The 16,625-nt window shown below is 43.7% G+C and overlaps 1 protein-coding gene across 2 annotated transcripts in view; it reads right to left on the bottom strand.

The window, feature by feature from the left end:
• Positions 1-16,625, bottom strand: part of XYLT1 (xylosyltransferase 1) — a 202,151-nt gene that overhangs the window by 142,890 nt on the left and 42,636 nt on the right. Inside the window, exon 2 of one of the 2 annotated variants that reach the window (XM_040591969.1) lies at positions 5,675-5,713. The exons of the other annotated variant lie outside the window; for it this stretch is intronic. Within the exon in view, the coding sequence (XP_040447903.1) occupies positions 5,675-5,713 (39 nt within the window). The remainder of the gene's footprint in view (positions 1-5,674; positions 5,714-16,625) is intronic. 2 annotated transcript variants of the gene reach the window in all.

The raw sequence follows: 16,625 nt of genomic DNA, 5'->3' as shown, positions 1-16,625 counted from the left end.
CCCTTTGACAGCAGAATGCAAAATCTTGCTTTTTAGTGAGCACAGTGCGCTGCAAGAAATTGCATCATTTTCTCCAGTGGCTGTATATCGCATAGGCATTTCAGCTCTTTACTCACTTCAGCACCTTATGAAATGGCACGGATTCCTCCTTGCCCACCAAACTAATTAGCTGGAAGAAAAATACTTCCCTGCGTTTTGAAAAGCAAGTACCTGGAAGCTTACTTTATCTTCACAACATGATTTTATGAAAGACTCCATGTTAATAGTGTTACCAATCACAATTATCTTGTTACAAAAGCTGCAACATGCTCTTTTCTACAGGCTACAAGATTCTTGGATTCATGTTTTTTTCATGAATATTGACTAAAACTGGAAAAATCCCCGAGTTTCTAACTTGAGATAACCATAAGACTCAGAAAGTAATCCCAAACACACCCAAAACCAGACACAAAAGATTTGAAGTATTATTTTTTAGTCATATGGTTCTAAAAAACAGTTTCCCAGTTATTTAATGATTCTTTTCCATATGATACTCTAACAAATAATGCAGGGATTGTTTTCTGTTCTTGCTTTTAGTAGCAGATACAGTACCTTTCTGTATGCAATTCTTACCTACTCTTACTGGGAAATGCTGATTACATGGCACAGAGGTGAAATCGTCTGCGCAACCCCCAGTGAAGCAGATACTGACCAAGTCCAGGCACAAAGGGCAAAAGGATCACTTATCTGCAAAGGCAATCAGCACAATTAGGCAACTTGTATGGCTGCTGCTGCTGCACTTGTGCTCTGGATCCAAGCAGGGCTGACAGCACCCCGTCGTTCCCAGACAAGAACCAGGTAAAAGGTGCACGAGCTTTCCAGGCAGCACAGCTGAGGGTTACAGTTTTAAATTTCAGGGTTGAACAGAAGAAATAATTAAAGGTCAAACAGCTGAACATGCAATTATTTAGACTCCTATAGGCAATGAAATTATTTGACTTGTACCTAATGACAAAGACACCTTGCAAGAAACACACCAAAAGTACGTTTTTGCTGTTCAAAGCAGCCACTTAATTGTGAAGTGCAACACCCACAACAGTGGCGCACCATGAACCTTCAGTTCCGAGTCTTTTATTGAATTAATCCAGAAATCAATTTCAGAGAAAGGAATTACAAGATAATAAGTACCTTTTATTATGACAATTTTTGTTCCTTACATGATGCTCTCCAGGGTAGGGCATTTTCATTCTAAAAAGAGCTAGCTCTTTAAAAAAAATATTAAATGAAATGGTAGAGAGGACAATGACAAACAGTCTCTTTAAAGGCACTACTGCTAGAATACAAATTCTGTCTGGGAGCGCTCAGTGTCTGAGCTGTTCTTAGAGACAGGAGGCTGACACGGGTATGAGGTGCTGAGCCGACACACTGAATGCTGGATATACGCTAATTACAGGAGGGTATGGAAAAGCAGTCTGGTTTTACTGTATTATGACAAGCACACTGCTGCTTGTACTCAAGCATCAATATTTACTTCACCAACGTGGGAGAGCACTTGTGTGTCATGGGAAGAGGTCTTCAAAGCATCCTTCACACCGGCTCTTTGCCAATGTAACCCTTTCCGGACTGGCATCCCCCCTTGGCTAAGGTAACTTTCCAGCTGAAACCCTCCTAGCGTGGCATGCGTTACACGCAGGTCTCGTGTTTGGATTCTGAATGCGCACGTTACCTCAGCTATCTCCAAGTTCCACACCTCAGTAGCACCTGGGAACCATATCCATCACTTCAAAGGGAGGCTGCAAGCCACCAGCTATTCTCACACAACCACCCCAGTAACAGCATCTTCTGGAAACTGCACAGCAAAAACCAGTTCATATTTTGACTTCTAACAACACAGAAAATTCTGACTGGTATTCTATAGTCTGGGAAGAACTGTAATTTTTTGATTGGTTTGGTTTGGGTTTTTTTTTGTTATTGTCATCAGCTTAAAAGAGATGCTGCTGACCCCCAAGCAGTGGAAAACCAACCACTTGCCACCCAGGCACAAGGGTGCACATCTGCCTGCTGCAGGCTTAGCACAGCACCCCTCAGATGGTGCCTCCCTGGGCAAGCACCGCAGCACGCTCATGCTGGGATAGCACCAGCAGAAGGAAAACATGTGGCAAGATTTACTTTTCACAGATGAAGGCAGAGGTAAAAACTGCAATTGGTGCACCAATTACTCAGTCCTGTTACCTGATACACAGATCCCCATTTCCTCCACCAACTGCAATACTCCGTGGTCCTGTATCAGTAAGCCTTAGAGGGCTCCCCAGCATCCAGTCACACAGCTTTTATCAGTCACAAAGCTACAGCTTTGGAAGAAAACCAAAAATGAGCTCTCTAACCCAAAGACACTGACAAAACTCCATCGCTCCAAGGGAATGAAAAACTGGGCCAAAATTTCTCTCTGGGCTAACTGCTGCTGAAGCCATTACATTTGGCTCCTAGTATTTTTGTGAAATGAAGGATGGGAAGTGTGAAATGCAAACAGCCACAGTCTCATTGATGGAGATAGCTTTGGAAATCATGAGAAAAGTAGTCAGTCACCACTGTTTCAGATGTAACACACAACCATCTCAGCTGCCGAAAACAGCTTTCATTCTCTCTTTGTTTTCTTCATTCTCTCCAAATTATGGTCAGTTTCCCTTTGCATGACAGTGCAGACAAACATGCCTGAACCTTCCAAATGAATGCTGACATGACCTTATCAAACACCTCAAGGATGCTCAGGGGTATCTGGTTTTAGCATTAGGGCACAGTGAGATTTAGAGGTAAGAAATGGAAGGTTTGTTTTCAAACTATTTTTTCCAGTACAGTAAACCCCAAGTGTCTCGGTTTCACCCTAAATGAGTACTATTTTGCAACACAGTGCAATGCAAATAAATGTGCCACATCCTACTCCCTTGAACACAGCTTATTAAATAGTTGTTAATCTGCTGCACCAAATTTATACATTACATGAGTCATGCTTGTTACGCACCATTTAACATGAAAAAAGCTAAAGAACAGTTGTTTGTGAGCTGTATAATCTCACTTATAAAAACAGAGCAGGGAGAACAGGAACTGCCCAACTGCATCATCTCTTGGCATCCCGTCCCAGCACAGGTAGGTATAAATGAATCAGACTGATCCCCAATATACTGCTATTTGATTAACGCGAGTAGTGTGATTTGGCAGGTTCAATTTGAACAAAGTATTTTGACATGCCTCTAAAAGAGAGAAGAATGTGAGGGAATTACGTGAGGGAATTGTGCAAAAATTATTTTGTTTGCAGAAGCTGTCTATTCATTGGAAAAATATTATCTGAAAACACTTGGCTTAGCTCTCAAGTAAATGTTTTCCCTCTGTTCACTTACACACAACCCAAAATAGATCTTTATAGAGGAATTCAAAAAGAGAACTGCTGAAGCTGTGCTGGTTGGAAGAATACCCACATTCTCTCTTTAGAAGATCACTTGCAGCCATACCTGTAAAATTTGCAACAGTTGTACATCTGATTGGAAAACTAGGGAAAGGAGGGGAAGTGACATGAAAAATTCATGAGAAGGCCTCCAGAATATGGTCCCCTTTCGACACACAGCACATGTTTGAAATGTCAACATTCAAAATACCAAGCAGAGCAGAGTCAAGACAGGAAACCAGAGGGCAGTGGAGTGAAAATCTCAAATGAGCCAACTCATCCCAAGATTGTGCAGGAAACCACTAAAGCAGAGAAGCTGCTCACCAGTGTCTACTCAACATGTCTCAAACACACACACTACTATTCTCCACTCACATCTGTCCCCAAAGAAAAAGGATGAGAATAAAACATGTGGGGAAACTTCTGCAAATTTGAGGATTCTTTACAAACCATGTTAGTTAATGTTATGTTTGAGTTGGCAAAACATTAAAGCTGCTGATGTTGTTTTTCTCATGCCGCTTTTTCACATCAAAGAAAACAGATACCCTTGCAGCTAAGACGGTGGCCCCGTCCTGAATTGCTAACTTCTCAGTCTGGATATAAAACAACTACAGCTAATCTGAACGCTTTTCACCACTTCACCTAAAGAGAAATGCATCCCTAGAAACCAAAGTTATGCCCTGTCCTTCAGCTATGATACCCAGACTTACTTCCACCTCTCAGAGAGTCCCATCCCTGCCCACTCCAAGATACATGCCTGGTCTCAGCTCCTACATTTGAGCACACCCCAGCAGTCCAGAACACTTTGGGATGTAAGTGCGTTGGCCATGAGACTTTGGTTTTGGCTCTTCTCACCTATTTCAAGGTCAGGAGTAAGCAGCTTTGTAGAGAAGATGGGACTCAGAAGTGGATGTGGCTTTCAGTAGCACCGAAATAAACATCAACACTTATGAGCATGCACTTAATTTCTACCTTACATATTCATTAAACAATGTGTTTATGCTCTCCCTGACCCCAAAAATATTAAGGCCCCTTGAAAGCACAGTGACTTTTGGAGTCACCCAGCACCCCTGCTGACAGTCTTAGCAAGGAGGCAACAGGCCAGAAGAGTAAAGGACATGCAGGCCAGGGAAGATACAGACTGGCAGGGCAGAACAAGGAAGCGGTATGCTGGGGCTGAAGGCATCACCTCAGCCAGTAATCTGTGGCAGCTGTACCAGCTGGAGCTGATAATCTCCCTTTCACTTCCTTCTCCTTCAGGTGTGAAATCCTCACAATGTGCATTCTCCCCTAGTACCTTCACTAACACAAACTGCTGCTCTTACACTATTTTAAGTCAGTAATAAAATAAGTCTTCATTATTACTGTATATTTCCAGTTCTACATCACACACAGATTAGAACTTCATTATGTACTCTGTGTTTTGTTACAACTTTATAATGCCACTGTGTATAACTATTTTTATGTGATTCTTCCTTGCCAGTTTCAACTCACAAAGGCTTAGCTCCAAAGTGAGGTCCATAAAAAAAGATGTAGTAGGCTTGTTGAAACAAATAGCAAAACAGTCAAAAGCTTTCCCCAGAGAAAGGCCAACAAAAGACAAAGGTAGACATACTTATGCAGTCACTAAGGGACATTGGAAATGTGTGTTCTGAATAAACACCCATCTTCAGTATGCAAGTATCATTGCTTTGCTGCCTCCCAAAGATCAGCGAGAATGAAAATCAATGATACTGCCTTGTTAGAAAACACAAGTCAAAGCATCAATGACTTTGTAAAATTCCTTCTGTCACTTTGACCTTCTGGTGCCAGGCATCTCCATGGATTCATTACCACTCACTGTAATGTCTAAAGAGGAAATCCACAATGCTATAGATTTTAGAGTAACACACTAGCAGCAGGGATCATAACAAAAGCTAGGAAGCTGAGTATGCAAAAAGAAAGGAGAATTAATTCCATGAATGGATTCTTGCACTGCCTTGAGCACTGCATCCTCTCTTCTAACAAGCACAAGTCAATTCTGCTGTTGTCCAGCTGCACACCAGGTCCCTTCCTCACCATCTGCACCTGTTTCCTGTAAAGAGTCTGTTCTCTCTTGCCCAGTCAGTCATGCTGGGAGCTACTGCTGTTACAGTTGTACCTTCTCCAGGGTCACCAACACAGTTAAATACCATAACTGCAGTGGGCAACAGCAGATCAGCCTTCTCTTTCAGAGGATCTCTTAGACAAAAGAAGGGTGGTGGGGGTGGTACTAACCTGAGTCTCCAAGCTGGTGTAGGGACTAGGAGGTTCAATCTACAAAAAGAGCAGATAGAAACAGCCATTACTCTGGAATAGTGGAAAAGATGGTGTTTTGAGCCATTACTGGTCCAAAGCAGCGATGTAAGGAACAAACACATCTGCTTGAACAAGGATGGTGGGATTATTATTTTTAAGAGATCCCCTTTTCCAGGCACCCTACCATCACACATAAATTACAGGATCTCTACAATATTTGAATGTGTGAAGCAAGTTGCAGTAACCAGAGTATATCAGAGACAGATTAGCTCCAGAACAACTCAAGGCTACACGCAGGCCCTTACATCTTTGATTTATCCCTCTGTTACATTTCTTTCTTACATTACAATTGACTGGTGCTCCTGTAATTTCAAGGCATTAGAGCCTTTTCAGAAAGTTGATCAGGACTTGATGATGAAAGCACTGGCTGCATCATTGGCAACATTTTTTGCTCCCAAAAGCTGCAGTTACGTGATGGTTGTTTTGTTTTCCATTAAAATTTCATCCTGATGAATGTCTTTCTCCAGCTATACACGTTATATGTGCAAGTGCACCATGTATTTTCTGCAGTCCGTCATCTTCCTTGGCATCAAAATCTGAACTCTTAACTTTGCTTGGCCAGAGGATTCAAGCCTCATTAAAGAGCTTCTAAACACAAAAGCACAAAAATTGTCTATTTAGCCAGTTAATTAAGAGATTAGAAAGAGATAACATCCCTCCAGGAGACTCCATCATTAGTGTTCTGGGACTAGTGCTCAAGCAAAATCTTTAAAGGAACATCTTTTAAAGTACAAGGGACATTTCAAACCTTAGTCCTGCTGGTCCAGGTATTACTCTGTAAGGTCTCGCTTTCTACAACATTCTGTTTAATTGGAAAGCCTAACAGAGTGGAACCAGGTCAATGATGCTTTCTCTTCAATCCATCACATCTATTGAAATTAGACAGCTTTAGTTTCAAGAGTAAATATTCTTATCTGTCAGATTATTGGGCTCCTGAGACTAATTTTGATTTTTGATATCCCCAGGTACTCAGGTCACTGCGATTCTCACTTTGGCTAAACCACAAAACAGAATGAAAAAAAAGACCTGGCTTTCCTCCAAGAAACCATGTATTCCTTTTAATTATACCTATAAAGCAGCTTTTGGTTTAGTATTCATTGTAAATATATTAATGAAGAAACAAGCTATCAACTCGGGGGAAAATAAAGTCAAGGAGGAAACTGGCCTTGAAACCCTCAATACATCTCTCCCACACTCAGTAAATCCTGGGCCAGGCAGCACGCTATACCCAGATGAAAAAGTCCATGATTACCTCTGTCACACTGCTAACTTAAAGGTAATCTTTCATCAACATGTCCTAACATCGGAGTAGCACTATTATACAAATAAGTAGATACTATCTGACAACTGGCCAAATGATATCAAGACTGGAAGGAGACTGAGAAACCTCAGGGAAATCCAAGTATCATGTCATCAGCTAAACTGGGGTGGGCACTGAAATTATCTGAAGGTAAGAGGAATCTTGTCCCTGGATGGCTTTACGTTTCTAAAGACAAATGGTGTCAGCACTCACAGCTCTTCTTTATAGACTTAGCGGGGATAAACTCATCTATTTTGCAGATGGAATTGTAAGCAATGCTCGTTTGGTCACAACACTCTCCCACTCACATTTATATCATAGCAGGAAGATCCCAACACTGGCAGGTGTGCGTGGCAGATATAAAGTGTGTTTAAAAGAGCAAAATACTACTTTAACAAAGAGCAGTCCAGCTGCACAGACTCCCCTTTGGGAGATAGCTGGATTTTCTCAGTCACTGCCAATTTTATCGCAGACAAAAGCTTTTTCAGCACGTACTGTTCACTTCCAAATGACATGATTTCTATAAGAGGAAGCAGCTACTGTATGTATACAACATCCTGGAAAGATCTGGGAGTTCCTGTAATAGATAAGGCTTCAGACTATTTAAAAGCCAGACAAACTAAGTCCAACACTTGCTGAACAGAACAGATTTCTGATATAGCAGGGGGACCTGTTTCTCCCTGTCATTACAGTCATAGAGTCATTTAGGTTGAAGAAGACCCTTAAGATCACAGAGTCCAACCATTAACCCGGGACTGCCAAGCCCACCACTAAACCATGTCCCTGAGTGCCACATTTACACTCTTTAAATACCTCCAGGGATGGTGACTCAACCACTTCCAGGGCAGCCTGTTCCAGTGCTTGACAACCCTTTCAGTGAAGTAATTCTTCCCAATACCCAATTCTAAACCTAAACCCACCTGGCACAACCGGAGGCCATTTCCTCCTGTCCTGTCTCAACATCTTTCTTATAGCGAGGGGCTCAAAACCAAACACAGCATTGGAGGTGCAGCCTCACCAGTGCTGTGTACAGGGGGACAGTCACTGCCCTAGTCCTGCTGGTCACACTGTTTCTGATGCAAGCCAGGACATATCAATCACACACATGACACTGTGTTTGCTTTTGAATTATCTGAGAAAAAAAATAATGAAAATTTGACTTTTATGGGCAAAAGTAGCAACAAAATAATGTACATTTCTCCCTCCCCATTTCCCACTTTCTTGCACCAGCAGTTGCTAGAGATGGTGTAGGTTTGGGGGTTTTATCCCTTTCTCCCAACAGCAGTTCACACCATGTAACATCACTGCCTCTCAGCACTCACTGACTGCGAAACAAAAATGAAGAGACTTTGCCAGTTTGTTGCTGGATTCTGCCTCACACAGAGGCAGCTGCTTTCCCTCAGAGCTCAACTGCCCGCTCTGCTTTTCTGCTTCGCTCATGCGGTTACAGGTACTGCACTCATCACAGCTCTCAGAGCTGACCTGAAGGTCCCCAAAACAAAACCACAGAGACTGCATCCTAATTCCCCTCTTTAAATGAGGCACTAAGGAAGCTGATGAGAGTGATGAAGGAGGGAGAGCATAAACATAGTTAAATTCAGTTTTCAACTGCAAAAAATACTTTTAAAATTTGAGCTCAATGTCAGCAACCTAAAAGAAAGAATTTCACTCTTACTGTAGGAAGAGGTATATTCTTAAAATAATTTACCTATCACTAGTGCCAAATAAGTATGTCACATTTTGGTAAATTCCACTGCTCTTTCTCCAGCTCCTGTGTGTGGCCTGATGCACAGTTATGTAAGCTAACAATAGCCCACAAGTGAGGGATGAGGGTATGCACTTTTTTTTTTTTCTTTTTTTTTTTTTTTCTTTTTTGAAAGTTACAGCCTCTGCTTTGTCTAACCTACCTGGTCTCATGAATTATTAGCTGCTAATGAAAGGTCTGAGTCAGAAAGAGTTATTGCTTGTCCTCTTATATGCACAGAAATGCTTAGGAACAAACAGCAACAAACAGCACTGTTCTGAGTGCAGTTTTGCTTGGTCTGTGCATGTTTCACTTAAACTCTCCAAGTTACAGCAGCCTGCCATAGTACCACAAGAGTCGTTACAACTAAACACTGGAGACATCGGCAATCGTCCCATCTGAAATTTCAGACTGCCATTTTTGAGTGCCATGAATGATTAATCTCCAGTGCTTGTGATCAAATGAAATCTGTCGTGGAACTGGAGTGTAAACAATATGTGACAGTACTGTATAAATTGCATGACACATTTATCACTTTTAAAGACTGATCAGGGTAAAACTCTTCACTATTGAAAGGTGACACTGAATACAGCAACTCTCTGCCGGGGTCTGGTTACCGTATTTTTTATGAAGGGTTAATGTCTGTCTCACATAAAGACACAGCTGTTTTTACAGACCTTGCAACCTTCCCAAAACAAAACTAAAGGATGGGAAAACTCAGAGAAACTGAGGTACAGCCAAATAAACCAACTACTCCAAAGTCACACAGGAAATATGAGAGAAATCCCTAAGTCACTGTCTAGAACCTTGACCACAAGCCACATCTCTCCCATACCACAAAAAATTTAAATGTTTTTCTAGCACCATTTTAAGAGACATCAGGTTTGAATATGGTAACTCAACTTACACCTCAGTCTAGTCACACATATTTTTGGTGATGGTACAAGACTGACTGCAGAAAAGCCTAGTGCTTAGACTCAGCAAGTGCTGCTGTTGACCGCACTGGACCGTTCCTGCAGATGTGCCTTCCACTCACTGCCCCTTCTACCACTGTGCGGTTTCAGTCCTCATGCAGCTCTGTTCAGCTTTGACGAGCGTGGCACACGCTTGAAAAATGGGTTTTTTTCACTCTATGAGCTGATTTCCACTCAGTTACTAGTCACCTCTTTCCATCCCTGGAGCAGCACGGACCCGCATGTGGCTTGGCACAGGGCAGCAGCTCCCCAGCAGCATTCCCAGTTGCAGGTGCCCTCATCCCAGAAGCACAGCAGTCACACCACAGCCGTTTTTGCACCTATGTTTTGTGGAGCCAGGCCCTGACCCACACAGGTGAACCAAACCAGTCTGTTCTTTTTTTTAATTTTATTTATTCTGTGTCATTTTACAGCTCGATCAGTTCCTCCCCCCAGCTTATGACACAAGGCACAGAGAGCTGTGCTGGCACAGCAGAGGGGTGGCCAGCAAAGCCAGGAGGGGGAGGATATGAAGGAAGAACCAGCAGCTGGCGACAGGGTCAGCAGGCAAGTAGCAATAGCAAATGTCAGCATCACCACCAAATACTTCTTCCCATGAAACCAGAGTTTCAGATGAAGACACAAAACATTCACCTGAAGGTGACATTTCACACATGCTCTCCAGCTCGGCTGCCTGCAAGGCAGGACCACATAACAGCAGCTCCCTGTGTGGGCAATGCTGTTTTTACAAACTGCAGTTGAGGGCTACAGCTATCCCAAGGGACTGTGGCTTTGTCTCTTCTGCTGACTCATTTTATGACCCAGGGGTTTGTTAGCCTGCCAGCCTGTGGTTTTTATCCTACACTCAAATTTGGCTCAAAACCTTTGTATATTCACAGAAACTAACAAACAAAAAAAACACAAAACAAAAAAAACCCCAGGATTGGAAGAGACCTCCTGGACTGCCATTTCCCCACATTTCTGCCCATCTGTCCACTAGCAAGGGGGAGCCCACACATTGCAAGGACAGAGGTGGGACAAGTGCCCTGGACCAGAACCCTGGGCACCAGCACTCAGAGCTTCCCTGCAGACGGAGGAGGTGCAGCACATCCCTGCAACGAAACCAAGCGTCTCATTACAGGAAGTGTTCAGTAACCTTAATTGTAACCCTTAGATATAAGCCACATTAACAGCCGCCTCTACACCACCCGCTAGCTCATGCACGCCGACGTATTTGGGGAAGAGAGACTTCCTGGTGGCACCAGCACCGTTAGCCTGGACGGGAGCCGCGGGGCAGGGGTAAAGGCAATCCTGAATTCACCAGCTCACGTTCCTGTACTGAAAGGCAGAGGGGTCATGGCAGCAACACCTCCAACATGCCTAGGCACTTTCTAAGGGGCAGGGCTTGTGCAACAGGATGTCACTTAGATATAAAGAAAATAAAACCCAAAAATACTCCTGCAGAACTGCTTTTTATCACACTTCCCACCATCACAAACTGCACTGATGTCTGCGAGCAATGACTCAAAGGGAAGGGTAAGAAGGGTTAGCATTACCAGGGTGATCTGCATGGCACTAGCCTCATTTTTCTTTTTCTATTTCTTGGTCTTAGCATCACTTCACAGGCTCCATAAGAGGGTTTGCAGCAACAGGAAAAGATGGGAAGGACTCACTAGTACTAATGTACCCAGAGCCTCAGTATAACTGCTCTGCAAAGGATCCTTTCAAGCAAATACACCAATTCCATAAAAAATCTCAGCTTGTCATCACAGGCTACATAAATCATAATTCTATTATTTCTGCTGGACATCTTAACACACATCCAGGAGGCTCTAGTACACAAGGTGTAAAAGCTGTTAATTGACTTATTTTTTTCGTCCTGCAAAAGGCAGCTATGAGAAAGGAAAAAGACTATAGAGAATGTTTCGTACTACGCATTAAAACCAATTATTCAATGAAAGGCTGATCTTTAAATACCAAGACTGGAAATTAGCACATTTGCACCATTCCTCACCCACCTCACCAACATTGTTCAAGCTAATAGTGGTTCTCAGGAAGAAATTACCGTGTTATCAATATACCAATCTTTCCACCACTTACTACAGCTGCAATGGTCTGGAAACAAATGTTTAGCGAAGACAGGATTTCAGCCAGTGCGGCAGGCTCCAAGCAAGTGGTAGCAGAAGCCAAGCCTGAAGCTGTACAACTTCCTGTTACACAAACTAACGGTGCAGAAAAGGGGCAGCCATCCTGCCTGCTCTGCAAGCCACATACCCTAATTTTCATATGACAAAGAGCCGCAGACACTTATCATGCCCTTTGAAGAGACAGAAGGGAGATGGAGCATGCAGGCAATGACAACAGCTTCCGAGGAGCAGAGACACCAAAGGATGTAGTTAGCATGAAGCAACCCGGTCAGGCTGAGCTCCTTCAGCAACAGGGCCTCCTGTCACCCAATAACAGCACAGCCCCACTGCTGGGCACGAAGTGTCAGGGCAGGATGACAGCTGCTGTTCAGTGCCTGACAGCAACCACCTACTGCATCTGGTACGCACCTGAACCCAGGTCTCAGCCCCATCTGTGGCACCGACAGATGGTGAAGCCCCAGGAGAAGGGAGAACTCCCACAGCGAAGCCAGCATGAAGAAGGTGCAGACACCTCGGAGGGGCTCCTCTCTCAGCTACTGCCTGTGACAAGGTGTGGCCATAAGGGAGGTGGAGCAACCCCAGCTAAATGTGCCAGGTGGTCCCGCAGCTCCTGCAAGCATTCAGGATGCTGGAACATGCAAAGGCTTCTCCAAACCACTGAGTTACAATTAGTGCACTCACTGCTAATCGCTTCACTGGTACACAGCTTAATGAACCTGTTCTTCAGTAGCAACATCAGCCCACGTGGCCTCTGCCAGCCCTTAATTTTGACAAATGAAGTGCTTGTGCGGCCAAATTGGAGAACTGATCCTAAGTAAAAAAAAAAATATTGGGGGAAAATATATTTAAGCAAGATCATTTCCTCATCCACTTTGCTACGAAACTGCAAAGAGTGGGAGGGCAGCTTAATCCAGGACATCCACTAAAATTCAAGACACAGAATTTCATCATCAACTCCATAATACTACTATCTTGGTCAACATCTTTAAGTACACAATACAGGCACTTAATTTGGATTCTTACTCATAAAATCATAGAATCGTTTAGGTTGGAAAAGATCCTTAACATCACCAAGTCCAACCTAGCACTGCCAAGTCCACCACTAAACATGTCCCCAAAGTGCCACATCTACTCTCTTAAATACCTTCAGGGACACTGACTCAACCACCACTCTGGGCAGCCTGTTCCAGGGCTTGACCACCCTTTTCATGAAGAAATTCTTCCCAATATCCAAGCTAAACCTCCCATGGCACAACTTGAGGCTGTGTCCTCTTGTTCTGTCACGTTATCTGGGAGAAGAGACCAACCAACCCTACCTACAGCCCCTTCCAGGGAGCTGTAGAGAGCAATAAGGGCCCACGTCAGCCTCCCTTGCTCCAGGCTTAGCAACCCCAGTTCCCTCAGCCGCTCCTCACAGGACTTGTGCTCCAGACCCTTCATCAGCTTCATTGTCCTTCTTTGGACACACTCCAGCACCTCAATGTCATTCTTGAAGTGAGGGGCCAAAACTGAACAAGGATTCAAGGTGTGACCTCACCAGTGCCCAGTGCAGGGGGACAGTCACTGCCTCGGCCCTGCTGGCCACACTGTTCCTAATACAGGCCAGGAGGCTGTTGGCCTTTTTGGCCAGCTGGGCACACTGCTGGCTCATGTTGAGCCAGCTGTCAACCAACACCCCCAGGTTCTTTTCTGCCAGGCACTTTTCCAGCCACTCTGCCCCAAGCCTGTAGTGCTGCGTAGGGCTGTTGTGACCCAACTGCGGGACCTGGCGCTCCTCCTTATTGAATTTCATACCATTGGCCTCAGCCCATCAGTCCAGTCTGTCCAGATCCCTCTGCAGAGCCTTCCTGCCTTCAAGCAGATCAATGCTTTGGCCCAGCTTGGTGTCATCGGCCAATTTACTGAGGGTGCACTCTATCCCCTTCTTCAGCTCATCGATGAAGATGTTCAGCAGGACCAGCCCCAACACTAAGACTTGGGGAACACCACCTCTGACCTCTGCACACCAACTCTAGATATTTCACTACCAGAAACAACTGCAATCTCTTTAATAGCCAATGGCTTTGGTAAAAAACACTCTACAGTCCTTGGCTAGTAAAAGTAAATCTGCGTAGCTCCTTCAAAGTCAAAAAGCTGAGGGTTTGCCCAGGATTTGAACACGGCATACGTGTCTTCTGCCAAATGAACAATCACATGCTTATCGAGCAGTTGAAGGGCAGCTCAGTTAAATTTAAGACCTGCTGGTTCCCTGCTTTTCCACAAACATAAAGCTTTTTTCTTGCCTGCAGGAGCTTTACAGAAGACTATATTCATTTACAGAACCTGAACTACAGCAAGACCTACTATTCCTTAGCCTGCAATAACAGACAGTGCCCAGAAATAGCACAGAACTCTCAAATGCCTCTGTAAAAAACATTACCCAAAATAAATCCACACCATATTACTGAACACTTAAGACAGACTGAATCTGCTGTCTATTAAATCCTGAAATTCCATTTACAAATGAAGCTAGTACTATCCCTTATCTTTGGTGTCTCCTACCACCTGAAAAATATCTGCTGCTACCAGCTCAGCACAGACCCCTGAACTCAGCCAGGGCCAGCGGCAGCAGCATGCAGATAGCAGTAGGAAGCTTTCCCAGATGTCTATAAAATATGTCTGGCCACAGAGATGCTGCTGCCCAAGTACTGCTTTGACATTCTGAATATGTTAGCTACCCAGGCCAAACATGCTGTCTCACAGATACAAGCTGAAAGACAGTTAATATTTTAACTTATTAACTCTGGGCAGGCTTATCTTTCAGCCTCGACACTTTAATACAGTATAGCTGCTCTGACACCACCTTTTTGAATCTGTGCTTAAGAATGATACATCTGACCGACTCAGAGCAAGAGTCAATTGTCCTGCTTTCTTTAATAATTTATAAAAAGCCGACAGGCACAGTGGCTTTGCTGTGTTGTTCAGCTGTCCTAACAAACTGGACAGTTTAAGACAGCAAACAAATTGTAATGGAAATGTGTAACAAGATGAGGAATACTAATCTAACAAATTAATATAACAGAGTTGTTAAGAGATGGCAAAGTGTACCAGATGATACTGAAAAAGATGTTTCTCCCCCCATGCCCCAGCTCATCTCTAAGCCCCACAGCTCCTCGCTGCTGTGAAATGCAGTTTCATGCCTGCTTTTCCAGCAGATGCTGCCATGGAAGGCTCCAAGAGGGCACCCCAGGAGGTACAGCCTGGGTATGACTTTGAGTACAATTATATTCAGGAGCATGGATGCGGGTTATTTGTAGTTCTAGTGATAGAAATGTGAAAGAAGAAAAAATGTCTATGTCCTTATGCAACATTTTCACAACTTTAATAGAGCTAGGAATCTACATTTATAGAGTAACCAATGTTATAAGAAGCTACATTAAAAATGGCACATGGAGGGAGACACTAATTCAGTTCAGTGTTTAAGCACAACGTTTAAAGGAAAAAAGAACTGTCCTGGCAGACGATCACTTCAGCCACCGTCTCTTACAAGAACAATCCCAAACCACTCTGAGTATTATCCAAGACAGGACACAGCACAGAAAATCAGCAGGAAGGCCCTGACCAAATTCAAAGAGCAGGCTCATTTAAAGTTTCCAGACAAGTAAGTTACCAGAAGAAAATTAAAGCCTGTACTAAGGAACATGTTCAAAACTTGAGCATGAACTGCTGAAGAGGACAGACTTCAGGTACAACAAGCTTCAAAGCAGAGGCGCTGCTACGGTGTGAACACAAGTCTGCCAGCTGGCAGAAGAGTTGCAGTTTCACTTGCAGCTATCACAGGCAATCGAGACTGAAATCTGTATCAAAGCACTTGGATAACTGGTGTCTGCACAACCCCAACAACAACAAAAGAAAGCAAGCGCATTTTTACCAGATTTTGCACTGCACAGAGAAAAAGACACCCACCCGATCCCTTGTCTCAAAGCAGAGCAAACCATGGCTATTTGGTGACAGCCACACTGTGGACAGATTCAACTCTCTGCTAGGTTCAGCTCTTCACAATCTTACACCCTTCTGCAATCACTTGGGGCCCCTCCGGAGAGGGGCGCAGCCTGGCACAGAGCCTGGGTCGTGCCCCGAGTTCCATCCTGCTATTCTCATGCACAGGATCTTTCAAAATAATAAACTGAGGACAGCCAGTGGCTGGGAACACAGCCCTAGGTCTTTCAGGAGGGAAAGCAAAGAAGAAAAAAAAAATACAAGGGGAATTCAGCTTCGTTAAGAAAATCCAGCTAAAAATTCTGAGGGCAACAGAATGAGAAGCAGCCTGTATACTTTATACAGAATAAAGCCTGCCAGACAAATTTAATTGCTTTATTTGTTCTTTGATAGAGTTACAGACAGAGTGGATTAAAACAACACAGTGTAGGTTCTATTTTTTGGATTTTTGGACAGCATTGGATACTGTCTCATGAAATCCTAATTGAAAAATTAATTCAAAAAGACTTGGGAAGGACCAGTGCACAGCACTAGAATTGAGAACTGGCTGCAGGACAATAAACAAATGATAATGATAAATGGCACTGTACTGGGATGAGGGGAGGTCGTATTGAACAAATTCATTAGGATTAAAGAGCACACTAACAAAATCTGAAGATTTCATTAAAGCCAGATTGTGTCTGATGGACACAAGCCTGCTGTAAGGTGAAGACAACACATCCAGCATCAGGATACTGCCGCCAGCTCC

Source organism: Falco naumanni, chromosome 4 (genome assembly GCF_017639655.2).
Source record: "Falco naumanni isolate bFalNau1 chromosome 4, bFalNau1.pat, whole genome shotgun sequence".
NCBI lineage: Eukaryota > Metazoa > Chordata > Aves > Falconiformes > Falconidae > Falco > Falco naumanni.
Note: the sequence above shows the minus strand (reverse complement) of the source record. Positions and strands in the feature narration are given on the sequence as shown.